The sequence below is a fragment of the Chionomys nivalis genome, chromosome 10 (assembly GCF_950005125.1).
Source record: "Chionomys nivalis chromosome 10, mChiNiv1.1, whole genome shotgun sequence".
In the NCBI taxonomy this organism is placed as follows: Eukaryota; Metazoa; Chordata; class Mammalia; order Rodentia; family Cricetidae; genus Chionomys; species Chionomys nivalis.
This window is the reverse complement of record NC_080095.1, coordinates 66,967,290-66,993,665: the sequence shown is the minus strand read 5'-3', so window position 1 is coordinate 66,993,665 and position 26,376 is coordinate 66,967,290. Positions and strand designations below refer to the sequence as shown.

General features: G+C 40.8%; 1 protein-coding gene across 3 annotated transcripts in view; it reads left to right on the top strand.

Moving 5' to 3' along the window:
• Akap6 (A-kinase anchoring protein 6) overlaps positions 1 to 26,376 on the top strand; it is a 390,732-nt gene that overhangs the window by 306,676 nt on the left and 57,680 nt on the right. For all 3 annotated transcript variants that reach the window (XM_057782237.1, XM_057782240.1, XM_057782239.1), the window contains exons 10-11: positions 10,139 to 10,285; positions 13,197 to 13,418. In XM_057782237.1, the coding sequence (XP_057638220.1) occupies positions 10,139 to 10,285; positions 13,197 to 13,418 (369 nt within the window). The remainder of the gene's footprint in view (positions 1 to 10,138; positions 10,286 to 13,196; positions 13,419 to 26,376) is intronic.

The window sequence follows — 26,376 nt, the reverse complement described above, 5'->3', positions numbered from 1 at the left end:
GTGCTGGTGCAGATGAACTCAAGTTTTTAAAACAGAGGAAGCTGAGATTCAGTCTGCAAGCCAACCTTCTTCACTCAACCCCGAGAACTTCTCAGCCAGCTGGACTTCTGCTCTTGGCCTAGACTTCTGTTGACCCAAAAGTCACCTTCTACTGTCTATTCCATGTCTCTTTAGGCTTCAGACTTGGACCTCCAGTGTAACCTTTATAGATCAGATGCAACAAATTATTTTCGGTGTAAAAGGTCCTCAATGCTGTTTGCAGCGAGTCCGTCTTTTCTGCCCTGAGCTCTCATTCCACTCCACCTCCAACGACCCATTGTTCTTTCAGAGGCTTTCCATTGGGGAGGCTCAGATCTTCTCACTTCCTTAGATGTCTCCCTTGGGTATTCAATACAGTGGCCTAGTCTTTGTCTTAGTCCAGCCCCAAATGGTTATTTGTTTGCTTTTAGTATTGAACCTGAAGGCAAGTGAAAGCCTTGTCCCTTCCGTTCCTAGCAAGGTTTAGTCTCTGTCTTTTGCTGAGGCTAAGGTGGAATGAAGGGTGCCTAATAGTTCTGTCATGCCTGACAGCTGTCATTTCTCCTCAGATTTAATTCACTATGCCAGCACCTTTATTCCTTTCAGAGTCTATATTCTCTTCTGAAACAGAGAACATGAAGTGGCCCCCAGTGGGTTCAGATCCAAGACCCAGACATTTTTTGGTGTGTATATTAAAAGTTTCAATGTAACATACATATTATGAGATTTTTTTTTTATGTAAACAGATGTATTCCTGGCCTCACTTAAAACAACATACTTAATGGTCCCTAAGCCATATTGAAGCCACATTTCCATGTGGGGGTAGTTGGCATAGATTTAGGATGGGGCAGATGCTAGCGCATCCATCACAGAGCACACTACCCTGTCCCGTCTTCTGCCGCTGGGTTCAGATTCTAGTAATAATTACACTCGTGGGTTGTTTCGCTTTCAGTAGGAAACACAACTCCCTTTCACCACAATACTAGGAGCGGTTGGAACATGAACGAGAGAAGGAGCTGGACTCTGACCTTACTCCTGACATTCCCTTCCAGGCTGCAGGGTCTGAGAGCCAGCCATGGGTAGCTTGTGAGAGCTGGATAGAAATTCATGAATTTTGCCAATATTAATAACCATTGGTCACTCAGAATCTATCCCAATGGTAATATTTAAACTAGAGAGACCAACAGACGTATAAATCAGTACTATCTGTTCTTTGAGGATCAGTTAATTAGCTTATAATACCCGGAGGTGTTTGACTGTGTGATCTCTGAGCTAAATTGTGTATTATTTTATCAGATAATAAGATCAGTATGATCTGGCAAACTGGTCAATATGTCCTTATTAACGTTTTCCTTGGTTATGTTGCTAAAATATTGAAGACGACTGGACAGAGCAAGAGGGTAACAAGTAGCCACCGTGATCTTCACAAGCCCGTATTCCACAGGTTCTTTGCCAAGCCCCCTACCTTGGTGCTTCTAAGTGCCTGGATCCATCTGCCCACTTCGCACCAATGAAAACCTAGTGGAAGTACATCTCTCTAATCCATGAATTCACCTCCTTGCTGTAGGGATTGAAGTCATTAGATTCTGGGTGTTTGTTACTAGAAATGTAATCATGTTTAAAATCTGGCTGGCACTGTGGTGAAGAACTGGCTGGGGTTGTTACAAACTTGCGTTGAGAAAGTGAAAGGAGCGAACTCCTACACAAGCTGACAATTAAGATTCCCATAGACACAGTGAGCTGGCCAGCTCCTGTAGGGGATCAGAGCCAAAGCCTTTCTGAGCACTCCCAGCAGAGAAAACTCGAATACAGTCAAATCAGAACTAAATGCATCAGCTGAAACTGGAGTTTGGCTTATCAAATCCAGATCAAAAGCATGAACTAGAAAGCATGTTGGATATTTCTTCCTTAAATTCCTCCATTTTTTATTGTTGGCACTGGAGGGGAAAAAGAAAAAAAACCACATTAAAACCTCCTGACTGAATTACTGTCCTAAACCAATAGATCCACGGGCTTGTTTAGCTAAAAGCCACAACAGACTTTGTAATGCAATGATGTAATCTTGGCTTTGTGTCATTTATATTCAACCTAAAAAAAATTTTTTTTCCTGAATAGACAGGCTGACAACAATATTGTTCAGTGTGGGTTTTTATTTGGATTCTTTCCAAATGGTTCACATGCCTTCACAGCAACACATCATGCTGCTTACCCCCCCCCCCCCGTGAATTCTAAAGTTTCCCCCTTTTCCTAGCTTTCTATTTTTCTTTTAATGTCTCAGTTATGTTTGTAAAACTAACCAGTTCCACCACAAAATTAGGATGTATCTTGCAGAGAGCATGCATTTTAGTTTTTGCATATTTTTCCGGAGGTCATGTCAAGGTTAGTTTGAATTCCATCCTACATTAAGGCTTCTTTCACAGCTATTTAGCTCGGCAGCCTACTCCCCGCTGGGGTCTGCCCCTTGGGCACGTCAAAGCTTCAGGCCTGACAAATCACACACAGATGAAGCTGTACAGGTTTTTTAAACAGTTTGATCGGTAACTTTTTTTCTTTCTTTCTTTTTCGCCATCCTTCATAGTAAGACTCTTTCTCCCTTTGAATTAGCATTTCAGGAGCGGAGGGTTTCTGTTTGAGACGGTTCGCTTTTGCAGGAGAGCAGTCAAACTAGCAGTGGCACTTAGTACAGTAAGATGTACTAATAGCCTCTTTTCTGGTCACCAAGGCTGCCGACGTACAGGGAAGCTCTTAACTAGCGAGACTATAATTGTGTTGCCAAAACCTACTTGTGGTGGGAAGGTTATTGTTGGAATATCACAGATTTCTTTGAGATCAGAAAATAAAAATATATCCAGTTTATAACCTGTTAGGAGCTGCGCCTAGAGATGTCTCTCAATTGGTTCCTACTGTGGGCTGGTCATTATTTTAGCAAATTGTGAAAGCTATGGTACACCTCCCATTCCTGTTTTAATTGACGAACATTAATTGACTTTAATTGACGAACTTAAAGTGCTTGTCTGATAATAAGTGTATCAGCAGTGTCTTCTCTACCCCTGAAGTAGATCACAAATTTAGAAAATCAGCCTACTATCCATATTTGTAGGAGTTGAAAAATATTGACCACAAAATTGCTAAATCAGCTGAGGAAATGGCGTGCTGACTGAGGCAGCCTTCCTGGCAGTGCCAAACAGACAGGGACAGGTTCTCTACTTTCCCATTCCCACGGCAGAATGGAGTTCGTTTGGTTTTGGTTTTGGTTTTTAATAACTGTATAGGCATTTCATTACATTTTTCACTTAGGACGGACAGACACCACCTGAAGATTTTTAGCTGTAGATGAAGCTGAACACTGGCCCAGAAGAGGGGGGAGCCATATTTAACTGCTGCTCAGCGGGAAAAGTACCCAGTGAAGGTCCTATGAAAGGTTGCCTGGTTGAAACTAATTAAAGACAGGTCTAAATAAGAAAATAAAGGAGGAAAGGGATCAAAGGGATTCTATTAGGTGTCACCAGGCTGTTTTGGGGGCATTTTCTTTCATTTTTATAATTTTGTTCAAGGAAAGCAAATGTCCCGAAAATGTCCCCTCCTGTCTGAGTGCCGTTATTTCTGCTGTGGTTCCACGTCAACAGGCAAACGTATTGCAGAAATCATCTCCGCGCGGGCGCGTTACCAACGTCGTGGTGAAAAGAGGGGCTTGTGCTTTTCACGCGGTGCATTTCAGCCTTCAATTAACGTGAAAGCACCACAGTGCCGTGCAACTTCTCCTGCCTAGTGGTGCGCCATTTATCATTGCGGTTTTACATTGACCTTGACACCCACTTCATTAGAATAAAGATTGTCTACCATTTAGGTTACATTGTTCCTCTGCACAGAGACCCCATGCAAATTTCTGTTCGGATAGAAGCGCTCCGAGGCTGTCAGAGGTCATCTGCATTAAATGATTGCAGCTATTTTCCAACCGCTTCTTTTCATTCTACTCAATTCAGGCTCGGAGGATCAATCAACTTCTCTGCCTGGAACAGTAGGACTGCTGGGAATATAACTGTTTTTGGTAGTAGTGGATATGCCCTAAACAGTGTTAAATATTTAATATAAACTCATTAAAGGCCAGGCAAAGGCTCGAGAAAGATACCATATTTGTAGAAATATCAAAGGGGACAGAAAACCCACTTGAAAAATAAATAGAATAACAATTATCAATTTTTAAAATAATTTCAGAAGGTGTAATCACAATATTTCTTAGGCTCAGTAACTTCTTTCCTATAGCTATTTTTTTTTCACACTTGATGTGGGTTAGAGAGAGAGGAAGTTGTGAGACCTGAACTTCTTATTCAGGATTTTCCATAAGATTAACATGAACAACTTTCATTTATTGGTACTTCTATCTTTACTCGGTAACAATAAATTCCGTCCTGACTATATTTGTTTTAAAACACATAGATATTCCTTATGTAAAAGAAAAAATGACTGGAGAAGTAAGTTGCCTGATCTCCCACTTAAGTTTCCTGAATGATATAATTGGAATTAAATTATTAATGGGAGATACTTTTAAAAAGATTGTTTTATGATCTTCTATTAGGGAATTTGCAATTCATTTTAATATTTGTAGTTTGATTTATATTAAAGATAATGCAATCTATGTTCAATTAACAATACATGGCCAATGTAATGTGATTTCCAGATCATGCAAATGGAATAAGCTAGAAGGTGGGGGGGGGGGCTCAATTCTTAACCTCAGATGTAATTTGCTTGTGCGAGTTCTGGCAATTTTAAATGACATTGCACTTTTTAATTTTTCCAAAGGCTCAGCAGCAAATTTATCCCAATCAAGAAAACCTATTATTAATTTACAAGGACAATTGTAGGAGTCTTTATAATTTCTTTGTGCAATTATTCACCATAAATTCCAATGGTAAGATACAAACAGTTTGCAAGAAGTAGCCACTATTACTCATCTTGCGCTTGGACTCTCTTCTTGAATCTTGAACATCCTCTCTAAGTGCTGGTGATGCTGGCCCCTTGGGAAGCACCACAGACTTTGTGAGATGCTGGATGCTGGCGGTCTAAAAGAGGGCAGCCCAAGAGCCGCTGCAAAGGCAGCATTGGCCTCTACCAATACAGCTGAGCTGTGGACCTGGTCTTTCCTAAGAAAGATTCTTTGTTCACCAGTGAATAGCATTAGGCATGGACTAGCTGAGGGGCCACAATGAAGTCTCAAATGAGGAGGGCAAACACTAGCTAGAGAATCCAGTGTGAGAGTCACAGACATGTCCTTGTATTTGTGTGCAAACTGTGTTATTTTTACATATTATTTTGTGGTCATTTGGGTTGGGTGTGTTCCTTGTTCCTTGCATAAACTTTCTTATTGATAAACTAAGATATATTTTGCCATTTTCTTGTGTTTTCCTTTTCTGCCTGTTGTAGGGCAGGGGAGATAATCATGACAAATCTATAGGTATTTGAGATATTAATTTGCATGGGTAAAGATTCAAATGTGTTGTTTTTATAACTAGATAATTGTCCCTGTCTTAACTCTTCGTAACGTAAAGTCAGCTGATGTCCGGTTAAGAACGACACATTGCATAGCACTCAGACCCTGAGGACTCAGAATTGGACTGCCATATTCTTTAATCAGAAAATTGTTTGCTTTAATTCTTGTGTTTCTTGTGGCCAAAGCTTCACTCTCGGTTTAGCAATGTCTGGTCCCTTTTCAGTGTGAGCACCAGAAGCACCACACAAAAGTCTTACAAAGAATGTCTTAATCTCTCTGTGTGCTTTTAAGGGCATTATTTTCAATTCCATCATGCTGCCTTTTTTCTCCCCTCTTCTGAAGTTTTATTACAACAGCAGAATTCCCAGGGAGCTTTGGGGGCAAGGTTCACATAAAGTAGCCCTGAAGTTTTGCTAGGTGGGAGCCACCACCCCCCTCCCCAGTCCGAGCCATCTTTTGGCAATCTTTCTCTTTCAAAAAGATTCGTCGGGTAGAGTCTTTTACAGCATTAGCTGTATCTGGCTTATTATTATTATTATTTTTTATTTACTAGACATTGAGTATCTACTCCCTTTCAGGATGCTTTCTTTCTCTGACCTCACCGTGACAAGGCATCTTGTTCTTTAACATTGAGGGAGGCAGAAAAATGCTTGAGTTTTTCAATGTGTGCCCTCTATACCAGTTTCAAAATGGCTTATTCTTCTGGTTTCCATGGTGACAATTAACACTGTTTCAAGGCATTGTTCCACTCTCCATTTGGGCAGAATTTTCGGTGTGATTTTTAACAAAAAAAAAAAAAAAAAAAAAAAGAAAGAAAAAGAAAAAGAAAAAAAAGAGAAAAATGAAAAGGAAAATGAAAAAAAGAAAAGAAAAAAAGAAGAAAGGAAAAGGGGGAAAGATCTTAGGGGGTGGGGGTAAGCCTGGCATGAGCGTCAAAAAAAGTTATCTCAATCAAGTCTGTATTTGTTACTAGATGTATTTATTTCATAGATCCCTTGTTTTACTGGCTTTGTTTATAATTTAGCTTTAGCACTTGTGCTTTTAAAATACAAACTATAAATCAGAATTTTAATTTTAATTCTTAGTTAAGACAATGGACTAGGAGTAACTCTGTATTTTCTTTAACTTTTCTTTTATACCCAAAGAAATAGCTTCTAGGGCAGTAGTAGCCTGCGTCTTTAATTTAGATCATTCACAAATCTATTAAGAGGATTCATTAGACCAAATTGAATTGGCCAAGCAAATACTCTTAATAATGTAAATATGCTCTTTGAATGGAGTATATTTTATTTTTGACTAGACAGTGAGGCCCACAGCAGGTGCTGTGGGAAGTCAAATACTTCTGCTTATTTACCTCAGCACTCAAGAAAAGCCAGCTGACTTGAACGTTGCTAATCTCGTTTTTGGCTATTGAAAACTGGTCTGTATGATAGCATCCCCAGACTATGGAACATAATGGGGCAGCTTCTGCTCTTTTACTGCTGTGGGTGAAATGAATATGAAGATTAAATTATCGTTTCACCACAGGATAGAGTAGCCCTCTTGATAGGGGAGCAAGAATAGATAGAGCTGATAGTTGGTTCTCCCCATCTAATGCTTCTGAAAAGATGCTAGCGAGAGAAGAGCAAATGTATCGAGGAGGAACCAAAAACACAACGCTCCTAGCGTCGTTATGTACACAGCCTCGAGGCCTTCAATCATAGTATAGTCAACCTTCCCAGCATCTCAGAACCCAAATACTTTCACCTTAAATTACAGCACATTCCAGTACTCTCCATTCTTTCCCAGGTCAATATATCTAACAATTAGCTTTTCTGGTTTGAAGGCCTTGCCTATTGATCACTTTTCCATTGGGCTGTTTATGCAGTAGGCTATCCAGTGACAAGGAGAGCATGCATAATAACAAGGATTTTTAAATCTCATAACCATCGTAGTGGCTATTGCCATAACTACTCATACCACATTTCGTAGGAAAAAATTATTTCCTTATGTCTAAAATGATACTCATTATTTTTTTGTATTTTCATTATCGCAAGGTTTTAATTTCCATGAGATGATCTAAACTGCCCCCAGTTCTTACTAACTTGTGTTGGAAGACATATTCAAAGCTGGAAAAGACGGAGGGTGAATTTGCCACAAGGAAAGTCAATAAACAGTAGAAGCCACTCCCAGAAGGCACCACTGGAAGACTCTCTCTGTTGATTAATACACATGACATAAGGGAAGATTTAAATAATAGTCCTCTGCCTGGCTGAAACACCCCCCCCCACCCAGCCACATTCTGTCAGTCTTACCTAATTAGTTATGTAAATCTTACATGGGAATCTGATTGCATAAAGCCTCTCCACCAGTCATCACTCTGACAAATAACATACCACGGAGGTTTCTGGAATACTTGTTGAGTGTTGCGTTGAGAAGACCCAAGTGGACAGTGTGTTCTCTGTAACGGCGTGACATGATCCCAGTAATTGTCTGCAGTTAGACATGCAATCAGAATTCCCCCTGTTTCTCAGTCCAGATTCAGAAAGCCTTTTCCAGGAACCCTTGATTTTCTCCAATATACATATTCATGTAATTTTGGGTACTCTGACACCCTGATCAACATTCATTAATAGTATAAAATGCTTTAAATCACCTCACCGAAAACATTTTGTTCTTTGATCCACGAACGCCTAACATTTGGAGAAGTTTACAAAATACAAATGATGTGCATGTTTAGTGCAAAGGGAAGCTTCAAACACGAAACTAAAAGCGTGCAAACATACACACATGAATGGTGAAGATCTGGCACAGGAAATGGTGATCACATCTTTTCGTTCAAACTAACTCCAGTCCTAGTTTAGTAGAGTTTTACACAAGGTGTTTTCTTTCTTTTCTTTTCTTTTTTATAAAGAAAAAATTTTAATTGGAATGGCTTACTTACAGCTTCATAGGTTCAGTTCATTATCATCATGGCCTGGAGCATGGTGGCATGTAGGTAGATATGATACTGAAAAAGTAGCTGAGGCAGGCAACAGGAAGTTGACTGAGACACTGGGCAGTATCCTGAGCATAGGAAACCTCAACACCTGCTCCCACAATGACACATTTTCTCAAACAGTGCCATACCCACTCCAACAAAGCCATATCTCCTAATAGTGCTGCTCTCTAAGAGATTATGGGGGGGGTCAATTACATTCAAATTACCACCCCTAGAAATTTATTCATTTGTTGATAACATTTTGTATGGCTTTAGTTTTTGCTGGATATTAATTTTACCATTCAGTAGCCTGGAATTTGTCAAATCTGTTCATGTGTATTTTGTTTATTTTATTATAATGTAAGGCTACCAGCCTCTACCTACTACACAAGGTGTTTTCGAGGGCACTAAAAACCATCCAAGTGCTTGGAGGTGTTATGAACTTGAAGACTGACAATGCTTTGCCCACACAGACATTGTCCTTGTTAGGTCTAATGATAGGGTTTCCGCTGGGTCAGCCATGCTCACGGAGGGGAAAGGAGCAAGGCTACCATGGGGCTCGCTCACCTGACATTGTTGCTTCAAAGAAAGGCATTTTTGGAAATAGACATTAAATTGTAAAATAGATTTAATATTTTCCCCCATAACCTAATTGTTACACTCAAGCATATTTTGATGCACACCTCTCCACACATACACATGACAGTTATCTACAGCTGTTCATAAGGCGTTCTGACCATGAACTTTTCCACCACCACGAAACTCTTTCACCATTGTCTACAGGGAACATCTCTTAAGAGACTCACTTGGCAGTTAGAATATAGTGCGAATTGGTGGGAGCAGGAAGGCTCAGTAATTAGCTGAGAAGCTCCGGGCAGTTGATGGTATTCGATAAGCAATTGTAGGCCCACGGCTGTCCCAAGGATCTAGCGTGCCTGCTCCCTCTTTATGTGGGCCTTTTCTCTTAAGCTCTCACAGAGCTGTTAAATAAAAGAAAAGCAAAATATTAATTGAGTCTTTGGGGACCTTAAAGGAAATAAGCCACATAATCCTTAAGGATAATGTTTTTCTTCCAAAAATAATTTTATTTATTTATTTTTGTACACAAAGTCTAAATGTATCAGAGACTAAATACCATTTTTTACCTTTTATAACTCACAGCCAAAGATATGTGTTGTTTGTGGCACACACATTTCCCTCTATCAATTACCTTCATTTGAAGAGTGCCTATCCTTGAGGAAGAAAGGGTCACGTCCCAGGCAAGTGATTGGTACACGTGTTTCATGAAGAAAAAAAACACTTTGAGCTTCTCCAAGAGAGATCTGCTAAGAGTCCAGTGAGGGGGTAGCTCTGGCAAACCCTCCCAGGCCAGGCATTTTCTTATTTACCGTATTTTAAGTAAATAACATAAAATGTGTGTGAAAACTTAGTTTACAAAGACAAAAACCTTGGAAGCCAACAACACAGCAAGAAGTGTCCGTGGGGCCTGTGTGGCAATGTTTGGAGTGTCTTCAACCACATTACTGCCTCACCCAAGGTGAGGAGGTTCAGCCTCCCAGTAAATCTCTTGAAAACAAAGCCTTATGTCCCCACAAAGCGGCGTAAACTCTGCTCAAAGCCTTCCCTAAGAGCACCTCTGTCCCCTAATGATTTTCCCCGTGTTGTCGTTTCAGCGGTACAGCGTGGAAATGTCTATCCGGCACCCGAAAAAGACAGAGCTGCTGAGCAAGGTGGACGCTCTGAGGAAAGGTGGCGTCTCTCTACCAAATGATCTCCTGGAAAAAGTGGATTCAATTAATGAAAAATGGGAGCTGCTTGGGGTATTTGCATTTTTATTACTGTTTGTAGGTTATGTGTATATTTTTTTGTGTGGTGAAGTACTCTATCTGTCTGATTTCTAATTTGAGGCACAAATATCTCTCTCTTTCAATTCACTCCTTACATTTCAAACAAGCTACTCATGTTATTACGGGGAAAACATTGCTTTTCCTCTTATGTTTTTTTTTTTTTTTAAATTCATTCTGAGTCTGTCTCCTCTCAGATTTTTAATAATTTTGGTTCTTTAATACATAAGAAAGTAAGTAAAATATGCCGTGTATTGCGTGTATGCAGCAAGTCAACTCTAATACAGTATATCTGATGTACACTGGCTGTCATGCTTGGATGAATGCTAACAGAATTTGTTCTGAAAGTACATGTTAGAGGCATTCGCTGTTTAACCATTTGGTGTAGCCTTAAAGTGCATAGTGGAGTTGCCACTGTCGCTTTCGGGTCAGACGAAAGCTACAAAATCAAATGTGCAAATTTGACGCAAATCTCAATTGCAGAATTAAATCAGTCTCCTTTTTTGTGCCTCAATTTTCAGGGCATAATAATAATAATAATAATAGTAAAGTTTCATGTAGTTCCCAGTCAGAGAAGAATCTGGCAAAAAGGCAATATAGACATTCTGTCACCCAGAGACCTATCGTTGGGTCACAGGGGAGAGAGAAGTTAGTCTGTAGTTGCTCATCAGCTTCTCTCCTAAATTGCCTTCTCTTCAAATCAAGGATAAGCGAAATTTGCCAATTACCTAAGTGATGAGTTATAATAGCTACTATGGGTGGTGTCAGTTACAGAGCATAATTTTTCAAGCCCTCTATTTTTCTGCCTCTTTAATTTTTTTTAAAGAAATAATACTCTAGAAATATTTTGAATTAGGAGCTCTCCATGTGCCGTGATGACTTGGAGACATGCCAGTGTGCCGTTTATGCCATGCTTAATCTAAGTGATTAAAAATCTGCACATTTAAGCCCTAGTTTCTCATCTAAATTCTCTACACTCTACAGTTGTTCAAACTAACTTACAAATGTTAAAAATTCTTGCTCTTACTTATTATGACCTTGTCTTTTAATGATAATTAATGTTATTTGCTTTAAAATATGAAGGTTTAAATCAACACCCACAAAATGCTATAGCACTCGTTGCTCTCAGGAGAAATGTGATTACTCTATGATATTTTTCAAAAATTGTTTACAAAATAGAGAAGAATAGCAACTTTATTGGCTTCATAGATAAAGTGATAGGCACTCGGCACTGCATTTAAATGTATTGTTCCTAATTTGATAGATAACAATGCTGCCTTAGAAAACTGTTTCAAGTATGTCGTGAATATCAATTCCTCACCCAAAATTTTGAAATTGTCCTTGCATTGAAGACAGAGTATTTAATTAGTCTCTGTGAGTCAGCTGTCACTCAGGCAGTTACCATTTTGACAATATATCACTCAAACACCATACAGTTTTGCAGTAATTTTGGAGAGAGTAGGCTGGAGAGATGGGTTTGATAAAGCCGAAGCCACACTGACATCAGTAGGCACCCCGCTTTAATTGGCATGATTACATTTTAATTGGCATGAAAAAAATTAAAGGATTTGAACTTCTAACAATAGTAAAATAGAGGGATATGGTTTTTAATATTTCTTTCATCTAAGGTGAACAGTGTGGAATGAAAATACATTAGAATGAAATGTCAGTGGTGCGTACAGTTTAATCTGTGAAATTTTGTCCCCTGTGCTGCATATTACGCTGTCTCAATTGCATATTAAACAACCCTATCAAGGCAGGCATTGGCAGCTGCTGCGCTGACACAAATTGTGAATTAAATGAAATTGATGTCCTCTGTCGTATATTTATGAAGACGGACCATTCTCTGAAGTATTCTGTTTATAAAGAATTTATGATTGCAAACTGTTCCAGAACAAAAAAGTGGCAATAAATTCCTTTTTGTGACCCTAGCCTCCAAGGGCATTGATTTCACCTCCTGCTGTTACTTTTGTTACGGCATAAAAACAATAGCTAAATCTGGATTCCACCGAGGGCCTTCAAATTATCAATATTTGCACCATGAAAATGCAAGGGTGTTGCCACAAAAGGCGATTCTTCTGTCGTGAGCTTCTAAAGATACTATTTCCTGAACACAGTGGAGCAGATGAATGTTTGTTGACTTAATTTTATTTGTGTTTTAAAGCGTATTTTTCTAGGTTTAATTTATCATTATAGATTAAACCCTATTGATTATGTAAAGAGTGTTTCTACCAAAGAGAAAGAAAAGAAAACCAGCTTGCAAGGCACCTCTATGCCATAGTGCTTAGTCTTCATGAGCTCATTGATGGCACAGCCAATTGAGCATGATTTTCACATAGCTATTAAATTATCTGCATCCCAAAAGCAAAACAGGAAGAACCATGGGGCTAAAGCACCCCAAGTCATGAGAAATTGGAGACAGCTGAACCACAGAATACCTCCTTAAGAGTGCTCTTTCATATTATTTGGGGAATTATACCTTACAGAAGAAAAGGAAAGGAACTTAATTCTCTGTTCTCCTGGCCTCTGTATACTGATTGAGGCTTCTGTCTCTTGAACACTTGATGTAAGACAACGTTTCACTTTAGAACTTTGGCCACGAGACTTCAGATGAATTTTTGTCCATGATGGTGGTGACTTGGACTGAATCCCTTTCCGGGAAAGGCAAGTCTAAAGAATGAAGGTGCCTTGTGCATCTGTTGATAGTGGGAATAATAAGCAAGCCCCAAGGGCGCCAGCAAGGCATCAGAGGCGAATGTCAGTGGTGAGGTGGAAGGGTTCACTGTGCATGGTCTTGTGGTATCTCCCGCAATGTGTTTTTGACTTGTCAGCTAACCTATTTTTATTTTGGTTCATTTTTCTTCTTACTTTTAATCTGATGCATTAGAAAACCCTAAGAGAGAAGATACAGGACCCGGTGGCAGGACAGAGTGCATCAGGCCCACGTGACCTGCTGTCTCCTGAGAGTGGAAGCCTGGTAAGGCAGCTGGAGGGCAGGATCAAAGAACTGAAGAGGTGGCTAAGAGATACGGAGCTTCTCATCTTCAATTCCTGTCTGAGACAAGAGAAGGAAGGAATGAGTGCCGAGAAACAACTCCAATACTTTAAGGTAATAATTAAAAAAGGAACGATCAAACTTGATAGGAAGCTTTCTTTATGGGAGGGATGAGATATTTATCAAGCATGCAACGTGCTGTTCTCACGCATCTGTATATGGGTAGACCCTTTAATGCTTCCTGGAATCTACCCGCTTCTTATGCTAACCTCTCCATATGTCAAAGAGGAACATCAAGCATATCAAATACACACTATATAGAGGGTGTCTCTGCCGGCTGTGTGTGTGTGTGTGTGTGTGTGCAAAGTCTGTTAGAAGAGGACTTTGATAAATTAAAAGCAGGTCAGTAAACATGGAAGATTACTGGGAACTCTAAAAGATCTAAGTGTTCCATATATCCTAACAGAATGTACTACCATAAGTTGATATGGTAAAAGCACATGATTTAATTGATATCCATTAATGCTAACAAAAGAAAACATAAATTTTACATATAAAAAAGTCAGCTATACACAGAAGAAAGAAAGAAAAGAGATCCCACATTATGGGTGTATTCCAATGCTGCTTATTCTTGAAACAGGATCGATATTACTTATGTCCTACGGAGAAACACTCTCCAAGTTTATTTCTGTTGTTTTTTTTGTTGTTGTTTGTTTGTTTTGTTTTTTTTTTTTTGGTTTTTTTTTTTGGTTTTTCGAGACAGGGTTTCTCTGTGGTTTTGGAGCCTGTCCTGGAACTAGCTCTGTAGACCAGGCTGGTCTCGAACTCACAGAGATCCTCCTGCCTCTGCCTCCCGAGTGCTGGGATTAAAGGCGTGCGCCACCATCGCCCGGCATTATTTCTGTTCTTTATGTGGTGTCAATTGGATTGAGGTTTAAAGAACTTTAAAAATATCTGTGCACGCATGTGCATGCATGTGTGTGTGTGTGTGGTCGCATGGACCCTCACATTGCATAGCTTGCATGTGGAGACTAGAGGATGACTTCCAGCCGTTGGTTCTTTCCTTCTGCCGTGTATGTTCGAGGAACTGAACTTGGTCTCAGGCTTGTGGCAAGCACCTTGACCCACTGAACTATCTCGCCGGCTCATGGAATGCAATTTAACATTTGAATGCTTTACCTCACTGCCCAGAAGAAACCGGCTGTACTTCCAGAGCATGCCAGTGAAACGGTGACTGTATGGCCTTGGACTGGTCAGTCTGAGGCTTTGGCGGTTGTGGGAGGAATTAGTGTGCCGGATACCTTATTGTGTGGGAGATCTTAAAAAGGAAGAAAAGAACACTATAAAGAAAAGAACATTCGGGAACCGGCAAATACCTCTTCGAGGGTCAGGTTTTATTGCCCCATGGCATCTAGCCATCTAAGTAGTCACCACATTTTTCTCACTTTACTCTGCTTTAACAAAAGACGGGGGACCCTCAAAGGCCTTTGCCCATAAACTGCCCATAACACACCCATACAAATTATTTTAATCAAATCATTCATCTTCTGCCCTTACACTGAGATGTCCAGATGATCAGCTCGTGTCTCTCAAGCCCCCTACAGAGAGAAGCAGTCCTCAGGCTTGTGCCTGTGTGTTGTTTGAACACAGTAAACATTGTAGAGCATCTGGACTTCCCTTGTATCTGTATTGCAGCTTTAGTGAACTGGCTAGTGTCCCCAGCTTTGAGATTAGGTCATATTCCCATCCCATTAATTGTTTGACGTGGTCATGTTTCTTACATGATTCCTTGATCTCCCTTCCCATATAAAATGAGCTTTTAGTAGTATTATTTTGCAATTACGTATATAAGTTATTATTTTTGCTTTGTGTAGTGAGTGCATTCATGCAACATAGAAATCTCTTAACGTCGTAGGCCCCAGTATGGAGACAACAGCGAGTTTGCAGTCACAAACATTTGTCAGACTACCAAATTAGCCCCAGGTCTTAGACATTACTATGGTATGTATTTGGAACCAGGTGTTTTGAAGAAAACATGCTATCCTTACAGAGGGAAGCATCACGTTCGCTGTGGCTCTCGCGAGATCGTAGTTTAGATGTCTAGCTTTATGCAGGATCATTTTCAGCTAGGCCTAAGTGACAAATTCTAAAGTAAGAGAGAAATGGGGGGAGGAAGCAGTAGAGGGAGAATGAGAAGGAGAAGAGGAGAGCGAAGGAGGGGAGAAAGGAAGTACAGGTCAACACTAGGAAGAGGACTTAGGACTTTGGGTCACTGGGTGGTACTTAGCATCTAGTCTTTCCCGGAAGCTATGCTGCCCCGTTGTAGATAGTTAGGCGAGGTCACTACACAGAGTAACCTCACTCAGTGTTTAGTCAGTACCTACAAGCAGCAGAGAACTGTTATTTCAATACAGCAGAGACCTTCATGTACAGTTCCCATTTTATTTCTCTTCTTCAAAGATGGATCTTGACAGCATTTTTAAGTGCCACTATCCATTAAGTTATCTGTGTTTATATTCCCGTCTTCTTAGGAATTTTAAAATTCTATAATAACAACAGGGAATTTCCTACCCTAAATAAAAGGTAAAAAAAAAAAAAATAGCCAACAATGTAAGTAAGCCTAATCAAGTGGCTTCTGTCCTTGCCCTGTCCCCTGCCCTGCTCCACTAAGGCAATCAGCTTCACAAGCCCAATATTCATTATCGCATGCTTCCTATAGCTAAATTGAATTCCTTAATGTTAGTTGCTCTTCATTTTATTACAAAGATATCTATGCTGTAAGCTACCCTCTAGGGCTTCCTGTTTCATTCACAATAGTAATGCAAAGATCCTTCACAATGTTGGCCGTGGCAATAATATACTTCCTTTGAAAACTCAGCTTGTCCACTCTGAATATGTAAATATATCTCATTTAATCCTAATAGCAGCACTATGAATTAGCTATGAGGATCTTGATTTGGGTTATGAATCAGAGGCACAAGGAAGTTAAGTTTTGTGTGTCCAAGGTCATCTTTAATGAGTAGGAGCATTATATTGGGATGCAGGACTGTCTGGCTCTAATGATCTTTGGATGGATGACTATGTGAAACTGACATTAACTGACATATCCTAAGTAGCCTTCCATATCAGTTAAAGGAAAGACAGGGTAGAAGTACATTTCCTTGTTTCTCTAATGTCGATGTATTAGTTACTCTCTTCGGTTTTTCAGCCAAAAGCCGCAGCTTTAGCGATGGTAGATGGGATGCGTGTATATCAAGGTTGGGTCTCCATTTTTGTACTGTACGAGTGCCCTTTGCTGTGTGCTGTCTGCTAAGCTGAAACTCGCCAAACCTTTGGAGATGGTGTAGCCCTGGTACATCTCCTTTTCGACTTTCTTCTCTTTCTGGCGCTAAGATGAAGCACACGTCTCGTGTGTGCTGGATGAAAAGCTCCTGGCCCCCTAAACTGTGCTCCCAGCTCTGAAGCCGGCCCTTAGGAGCTTGAGCAGACAGATGAGGGAGGTCTGTCAGAACGCCGTCTTGTTCTTGTTTTCTTTTAGAGAAAAATGTATACATGTCTGTTGGAGTAAATATATTTCATAGGCAAAGTTTTAGTATTTATTGGCTATTTGCAAGTTATTGTCAGCACTTGTTATATAATTAATCAAGTGTCCTGTGCCTTACCAGATTCATTGGTAGAATAGAACCAAGAATCTGTAATTTAGTATAAGATTGCAATTATGTTTATGATGTCTCAAAAATCACAATTTGCAACAAGCACACAGAGAATCGACCTCTTGCTTGCCAGAGTCTAAAGAAAACCTTAAAACAGCCGAGGGCAGGGAGGGAAGAAGACTCTGCATGTGGTGCTTGTACGGACCGCGTGCTCCGCATCTACTGCAGGTGCCCGCGTCTCCCACTGTCACTGAGTTTCCCTCCAGGCCTTAGTTCCACGCCTTTTTGTTCTCTGAAACCACAAGGCTTTAATGCCAGAGCCTCCAGTGCACGATCCAGAAGACAGGAAGGAGATGCTGGATATGAAGGAGCAAGTCCATCCCTTTGTAGACAGAACTGAGTTTCCTATTCGACTTGATATGTGATAAGGAAAGAGATCAGGATTTTAATGTTTCACGGGGAAAAAAAGAAAACAGCAATTATGGAATTATTTTTTTTCTGTAAGGCAGTAATTGTGGTAGATGAGGGATTAGACACAGGAGAAATTCTGTACAATAAAGAGTCTAAACCCAGAAGAGGGCTGCCATGAAGGTGTGACTCCCAAGCCCTGGGATAGAAATGTGAAATTGTTGAGACTGAGCACAGTTTAATAACAAATCAGGGGAGCTCATGTCAAGGACTTAATGAGGCCAACTGGCAAAGGGCCTTTATCACCCAAGAGTGGAGCTTCGATGCCATTGGCTAGATGGCACTGCCTTTTAACCATGACCCTTCAGAGAGAAAGGAATATAATTACTTAATCACATGTTCCTTGTATCCCAAAACCAAATTAATTATTCTAAAGACTCTAAATTAGGAACAAATTGTCTATTACCAGCTAAAGAAACCCACAGCATTGGCCTAGGCCCAGATCCAGACTGGGAAGGGAAGTGAGAGTAGATCCTGCCACAGAGCTGTCTCTCTGAAGGGGCAAGAATGGAGCAGACGTGGTAACCTGGGCATTTGATGCTGCACAGCTGTGCAGCAACTTAGGCTTGGCCGAGTGCTTTCATGCTTCTTACTGATTACCTTCTTACGGGTGCACTTCCTTATCTTTATGAATGAAGAATTTGCATTGTGGGAAGTAAATGTGACTTGCTTAAAGGCACACAGAGAAAAAAGAGGGAGCAAAAGCAACACTCTGTGGGTGCAAACCCCAATAGTAGGCCACTGTGTCTCTCACTGGTCTTTTGGACAATTGTGAAAACTTTGATTTTTTTTTTCTCAAAACACTTTTTCATAAAAGGCTAAGTAATATAATCTCTGTCAGCCACACAACCGATGCTATGGTGCCAAAGCAGTCACAGACAATATAGTAAATAATTAATATAACTGCAGTTGATTAAATTAATTTTAAAACTATCTACAAAATAAGTGGTAGGCTAGATTTGACCCAAAGGCCGTATTTATCTGACCCTGTGTTAGACTTTAAAAAACACCAGTGTGGAAATGTCTGTATCTGTACCTCTTTGAGAAATAGAAACCAGGATGGAGAGAGAGAGAGAGAGAGAGAGAGCGAGCCAGCCTAGTGTATAAGGACTTGAGTTCAAATTCCTACCATCTCTGTAAAATGTAGGAGGCTGTGGCTTTAGAATTCCAGAGCTAAGGGTTGGAAAAGAGACAGGAGGCTTTGCTGGAGCTTGCTGGCCACCAATGTCACTGAAAAAGGCAAACTCCAGGTTCAGTGAGAGAGACCTTTCCTCAAGGCAGTAAAGCAGACGAGAGAGCAACACAGTGAGTGTCCTCCTATGGCCTCCATACATGCATGCATATGTGCGACTATACACCACACACACATACCATATTGCCGTAGCATCACATTATAACTACTGCTTCTTGAAGGCTTCTATGCCAAGTGGCTGTTTCTTATATCAGCTTTACGTAGTTCTGTCTACACATGCTTGTTTCATTCTCTTCATCCCCCTGACGCAGGTGATGGGGTTTGCTATCCCCTACTTATAGAAGAGAGCATTGAGATGGGATTTATTGCTCCGCTATTCCATAGCCTGGGCTCTGAGTACTGAGTGGCCAGCCGTTGTGGTTTGAACGTGAGCGGTGCGGCAACAGCTGATAGTGATGTCTTTAGAGGCTGTGGAATCTTTGAGAGATGGGCTCTAGCTGTAGGAAGGGAGACATCAAGGGGACGCCCTGGGGTTGGCAGCCTGGTCCACCTTCGTGTTCAGTCTCCTCTTCTCTATCCTTCCACATGCGAGCAAGCACACCCATGGTCCTGCAGTCATAGCCTCAAGCACACCCATGGTCCTGCAGTCATAGCCTCAAGCAGCTCCTCCTAGCATGCCTACCCTGTCAAGGCAGACTGCAGCCTCAATCAGTTACTGTAACAGACACTTCTTCCTTAATTGTCCTCATGGAAACTTCATCCAGCAACTGATGCAGAGATCCTCAGCTAGCACTGGGTTGAGCTCCAAGAGTCCAGTCTAAGAGAGGGAGGAGCGATAATAGGAGCAAAAGGTTCAAGACCATGATGGGGAAACCCAAAGAAACAGCTGACCTGAGCTGGTGGGAGCAACCTGAATAGGACCAAACTAGGCCCTCTGAATGTGGGTGACAGTTGTGTGGCTGGGGCAGTCTGTGGGGTCACTGGCAGTGGGAGCAGGATTTATCCCTAGTGCTTGAACTGGCTTTTTGGAGCCCTTTCTCTTTGGAGGGATACCTTGCTCAGCCTAGCTATAGCGGGGACTTCCTTGGTCATGCCCCAAAGTGATGTATCAGACTTTGTTGACTACCCATGGGGAGCCTTACCCTCTCTGAGGAGTGGAAGGGGGTGGGGTGGGTGGAAGGTGGGGGGTGGGGTGGGAGATGGGGAGGGAGAGGGAGCTAAGATTGGTAGAAAGTCATTTAAAAGAAACGCATGCAATTGGAGGTCCTGTTAAGTGAGCTGCACAATTATGTTTTTGCTCATATGCAGAATCTAGATTTTTTTAAGGACATGAAAACAGAAGAGAAATTATTTATAAACAGGAAGGAGGTATGAGAGTGGGGAGGAGGAAGAAGAGAGGAGGCTGAGGAAGATGAACAGAAGAAGAGAGGAGGCTGGGGGAAGATGAATGTGATCAGAGTACATTTACTCGTGTATAAAAATGTCAAAGTGGAACAAATTTATGTTTACAATTAATTTATACTAGTAAAAGGAAAAAAGGTAAAAAGAGAAATATTTCCTCAAAAATCAATACATGGCCTTTGAAAACAAAAATAAGAGCAATGTAATTAAGACATTTGAGAGACATCGAGCTCCTTAGCTGCTATAACTATTCCAAATGGCACTATAAACTGTCTTGTTTCCCATGAGCCTCCAAGAGTGGCAGGAGAGAGTATTTGTAAGTTTAGTACATGGGGAAAGTGGCCGCAGTTCTTAGTGCCATCTGTATCTTCACGATGCTCTTGCTCTGTGACACTCTTGGCAATGCTGTGAGACTCTGTGTTTAACCTAGTGAGGACCAAAGCAAGCCAACACTTCAAAGTCACTGACCTGAGAAGGATTCATTTTTCTCCAGGGGTGTAGATGATTTTTAGAAGGGTCATAGTAACCATATGTGCTAATCACAAGAAAACAATGTATAATCATTTAAAAATGTACCAAATTGTTCTACCACATATTAAAAACCCTGGCCACTTAATACCATAAAACTAATTTTAAATAATTGGATACAATCTAGAACTAACTTGTGAGATGACCTGACTGATAAAGGTTGAAATTCATTGATAGATTTAAGCCACTCCTATTCATAATAGTATTTGATGAGAATGAGAAAACCCAAAGTGATTTTTTGTGACCTTTTGAGACAGTCTCAGATGGCCGAAGCTAGCCTCACCTGCTGTGTAACCAAGAATGACAAACTTTTTGATCCTCCTGCCTACACCTGCTGACTGTCGGGATAGTACATGTTCCACCACATTAGATCAGTCAAAGCAAATGTTTACAGGTAATTTTTGTATATTTTTCTAAAGTGTAAATTTCAGGAAAATGGAGCATTAAAAATCAGATTCGGAAAGAGAAAAATACATTTTCTCTCATTTATATCATTACATCGTTACAGAAATCAGTGTGTGTGTGTGTGTGTGTGTGAGAGAGAGAGAGAGAGAGAGAGAGAGAGAGAGAGAGAGAGAGGAAAACGGGTGGAAGAATTGAGAAGAAAACTAATCATAGGGATGGTTATGGTCAAAGTACATGGTATACTTGAATAAGAATACCCTTAAAATCACTATGTAAAATTAATATATGCCAGTAATTTTTTAAAGCAAGAAAATCAAAGTCACTTGGCAGTGATGGTGCACGCCTTTAATACCAGCAGAGAAAGGCAGAGGCAGGTGGATATTTGTGACTTTAAGACAAGTCTGGTCTACAGAGTGAATTCCAAGACAGTCAAGGTTATACATAGAAACCCCATCTTGAAAATGAAGGGGGGGAGAAAGGAAGGAAGGAAGGAAGGAAGGAAGGAAGGAAGGAAGGAAGGAAGGAAGGAAGGAAGGAAGGAAGGAAGATCAAAGTTCCCTTTCTCTAGTTATCTCATTGGTTAAGACCGCCGGATACTCTTTCTGAAAACCTGACTTTGATTTCCAACACCCACATGACAATTGTCTTACAATTGTCTGTAGCTCCAGTCATAAGGGAACAGATACTCCTTCTGACTGCCTTGAACATTAGGCATGCATGCAGTACATAGAAATGCCAAACACTCATACACATGAAAATAAATAAATGAAAACCAACAAATAAATAAAAGTCTTAAAAGGTCTGCTTGGTAAGACTTCAATATGTTTTAACTATCTGCATTATAATTATCGAGGAGAAATTCATACAATTATTTTGCCTTTGAATTTTTTTTATTTTTTTTAATTTTTATTTTATTTTATTAATTAATTAATTTATTTAATTATTAAAGATTTCTGCCTCTTCCCCGCCACCGCCTCCCATTCCCCCCCCAATCAAGTCTTCCTCCCTCCTCAGCCCAAAGAGCAAGCAGGTTTCCCTGCCCTGTGGGAGGTCCAAGGACCACCCACCTCCGGTTGCACCCACACACTGAGGCAATGGGGATGTTCTATCGGGAACTCACCAAGGCCAGCTGGCCGGGGTCTGAAAAAGCATGGGACAAAACCGGTCTCGCTGAACATAACGGACAATGAGGACTACTGAGAACTGAAGAACAATGGCAATGGGTTCTTGATCCTATTGCACGTAATGGCTTTGTGGGAGCCTAGGTAGTTTGGATGCTCACATTACTAGACCTGAATTTTATTTTTAATCATTCCTTTTGTTTTTTGAGATTGTACTATAATTGCATCATTCCTCCTTCTGTTTCCTCCCTTTCAACATTCCCATACTGCCCTCCTTGTTGTCTTTCAAATTTATGGCCCATATTTTCATTAATTGTTGTTCAGGACATATATGTCTATATAATGTATATATTCCTAAATACATAAATGCATCGTGCTCAGTTTGTATACTACTACTTGAGCATCTGTTTTCCGGGCTTGGATAACCAATCCATGTGCATTTCTCTGGGTCAAGAGTCTCTCTCCAGCTCCCAGCATCCGTTAGTTGCCACAGTTCTTTGTGTGGTGTTGCGGTCTGGTGGTCTTTCTCCCACCGACTTTGACATGTCTGTTGTTATGGTCCAGCTCATGTTTAAGCAGTTATGTTGGTGAGACAATGGGTATAGCTTCTGACATTTCTACGAGGCACAGACCTCTGACTTTTACTGTCTTTCTGTCTTCTCTTCCTCAGCGTTTCCTGAACCTTAGGTGAGGGGGAAGATTTGTACATGTATCCAATGGAGTGGAACGCCACAGCTCTACATTTGATTGGTCATGGTTTTCTATAATTGTATCCATCTGTTACAAAGAGAAGTTTCCTTGATGAGGGATCTGGGACTATACTTATCTGTGGGTATGAGCACAGATACTTAAAATCCCACCACTTTTTCCTTCCAACTTCATCTGGTCTATCGTCTATGTATCTCTCTCTCTCTCTCTCTCTCTCTCTCTCTCTCTCTCTCTCTCTCTCTCTCTCTCTCTCTCAATACATCCATTTAGTGATGCCTGTATCCATGGATGTGGAATCATCTGTTGAAACACATGCTTATATTATTCCAGTACCAGATATGTTTCTTCTTGTGGAACAGGCTTTAAATTCAATTCTCAGGGTCTGCGTTTCTGAAGAAAACTGACTCTTCCTCCCCTGGGAGCCATCGGTCACCAAGAGCTCCTCAGTTAGGTCTGGGGTTTTATGAGCCATCCCCATCCATGCTGCAATTTTGACTGGCTTAATCTTGAGCAAATCGTGTGCATGAAGTCCCGGGCACTGCAGATTTATGCATGCAACTGTGTCATTGCGTCCAGCGAATACTGTTTTGCTACTAATACCTACTTCCTCTCACTCTTGAGTCTTTCTGCTTCCTCTTTCATGACAATACCTGAACTTTGGGGGAGAGCGATGATCTAGGCCTCCCATTTAGAGCTAAACATTCCATAGACCTTCTTTCTCTGCACTTTGACCTGTTGTCGCTCTCTGTACTAATTGCAAAAATAAGATTTGCTGATGAGTGTTGAAAGGTGCACTTCTATAGATATAAGAACTTAGGGCATGGTTTATTACTATGTCTGTTTAGAAGAATAATAGTATTTAGTCTCCCTTAGGGCCCATAACCTAGCCAGTCACGTGTTTTTGTCTGAGCGAACGGTACCAGATATGTTTCTTCTCATGGAGCAGGCTTTAAATCCAGTCAGAAAGTGGCTGGGGTAGGAGATTATCTAATAATACACTTTTGCTGTGTTCACAAGTGTATGTGGTATATATGTATGATGTGTGTCGGGGTGGTGCGTGTGCTTCTATATAGATATATGGAGGACGTCCTGCTCTGTCATGCTCATAGCAGTCCCTCAAAACTGGGTGTTTCGATCTCTGGGAGTTCGAGGCCAGCCTGGTCTACAAGAGCTAGTTCCGGGACAGGCACCAAAGCTACAGAGAAACTCTGTCTCAAAAAACCAAAAAAAAAAAAAAAAAAAAAAAAAAAAAACCACCTGTGTGTTTCACTGAACCCGAAGCTAGGCTAGTGGCCAGCAAGCGCTAGCAACCTTGTCTCTGCCCCGTCCCACACTGATGCATGACTTCTAATCAACATACAAGTTTGCGCTTTTGATTTCTTTTTGACTAATTTGTTGTTTGGGAGTAGGCTGCTTAATTTCTATGTGTTTGGGAACTTTTAAATTTTCTTCCTATTTCTAATTTTTCCTGTCATACCATAGACACATTTGCTTAATTCTGGATTCTTTAAATTGTCTGAGAGTCGTCTTCTGGCCTAACGAATGCTCTAACTGAACAGTGTCTCTGTGGACGTTAGCGCGTGCCCTGCTGCGCATCACTGTGGACTTTCCTGTTGCTCAAGTCTATTGTTTTCCTACCGATTTTCTGTCGAGATCTTTCTGTTGTTGAGAACGGGGTATTAGAGCTCACAATTGCTGCATTAATATTTCACAGTTCACGTCTGTTAAATTTTGCCTGTATTTAGCCATTTATAATCGTTATGTCCCTTTGTGGGATTTACCATTGTTATTTTTTTTTTTTTTTATTTTTATTTTTCGAGACAGGGTTTCTCTGTGGTTTTGGAGCCTGTCCTGGAACTAGCTCTTGTAGACCAGGCTGGTCTCGAACTCACAGAGATCCGCCTGCTGACGTTCTGTCACTGGTCACAGGTTTTGACTTAAGGCCTGTATTGAATGAAGCGAAGTCTCGCCATTCTCACTTCTCTTCTGTGAGCATTTCCAAGGCTTCTCCCTTCCAACCTTCACTTCCCTCTTTGTGCTTTAAAGCCAAAGCGGGTCTTCTGTAGGCAGCAAACTGTTGGACCATCGTTTTTCTTAATCTGTTTGTTTGCACTGTCCTTTGACTGGATAATCTCACCTATCTAGCTTTTCACCAATTGTTGATAGGTCAACACTCACTGCTGCTCTTTCCTGTTTGTTTGTTTGTTTGTTTGTTTTAATTGTTTTGCAGTTCCTTTGACCCATTCTTTCTTCCTGTCTTCCTCTGTGATTTGTGTGGGGTTTTTGTTTGTTTTGGTGAAGGTTTGCATGGCTTCCCTTTTCTTATCTTTTATGTCTGCTGTAAGCTTTTTCTTTGTTTGCAGCATAAGGCTCAAACAAAACATCTCGGTTATAGCAGTCTACTTTAAATGATAACTATGTTCCCATACAAAAATTTACACATTTTAACACACCCCCCCTGCATTTTGTTCTGTTCCTGTTGTTAGAAATAAGCTTAGGGTTAAAAGAAAGGGGCTACCACTCCAATTAACGTGTCTCAAGACAAAACTACCTCTGATCGAAGGGCTCGCTACACACAAGAGGGGAAATGTGACCACACAGGGCAGAGATTTGGTGTTTGCTGTAAGGCAGTTGATGACCGGATCCTTTCCTCATTGGCTGGGGTCCAATCTCACACTCTTTTGTGATTGGCTGGTCTTAAAAGAATCAGTTCAAAGGAAATGAAGGAACCGGGGTAGGAGCTGGCCAGGTCCACCATCAGAGAGCGCAGCATGTAAAAATGTTTTACAGAGTGGGGGCATTAACTCATCTGCATAAGAGCTTTACAAGGTGAGTGGGAAATAAAAAGATTTAAATTCCTTATCTTCAAAATTTTGCAGCTCCCATTTGTCCACCATGACCCTTCTTACTCCTGCCTCCCTCTGGTCCTTCCCACCCTAAAATAGTTCCTGTCTTTTTCTGTCTTGTTTATATATGTAGTCTACTTCGTCTAAGTTCTGCGCATGAAATAAGTATCATATTTGCCTTCCCTTCTGTGTCCCCGCTCTCCTTCCTTGCCCCTCCCAGGCCCCTTTCTCCTCTCATGTAGGTTAGTCTACACTGAGATCTGTAGTAAAGCAGTGGACAAGAAGCAGCATGCCATGGGCATGTGCAGAAGTCTAGAAACAAGCAAGAAGAAACTCCTGATGCTTCTGTGGACCTACATTTGATTTACTCTGTGAATTGACAGCGCACCATAGCACATCCTTTCAGAGTAGGAACTCTTGATTTTGTTTTATGAAACCATAGTCAATATCTCGAAGTCAATAAATCTCCACCAAGGGCAGAATGAGAGACAATGTTTCACCCTTAGAGGAGACCTGAGATCATTTAGTTCTTGTCCTTATTCCAAAGAGGGAAACCAAACATCTGATGTAGTCAGTGATTCACTCAGGACCCAACAACCAGAGTCAGACCAAAGCCTGCATTTCCCTAATTCCAACAGGCTCCGATCAGATAACGCCAAACCTGTGGTGATTTGTGGGCCCTTATTTTTATTTCTCCAATATTCAAATTGCTTTACTTTTAGTAAAATATGCATACTAAGCCTATCTGAT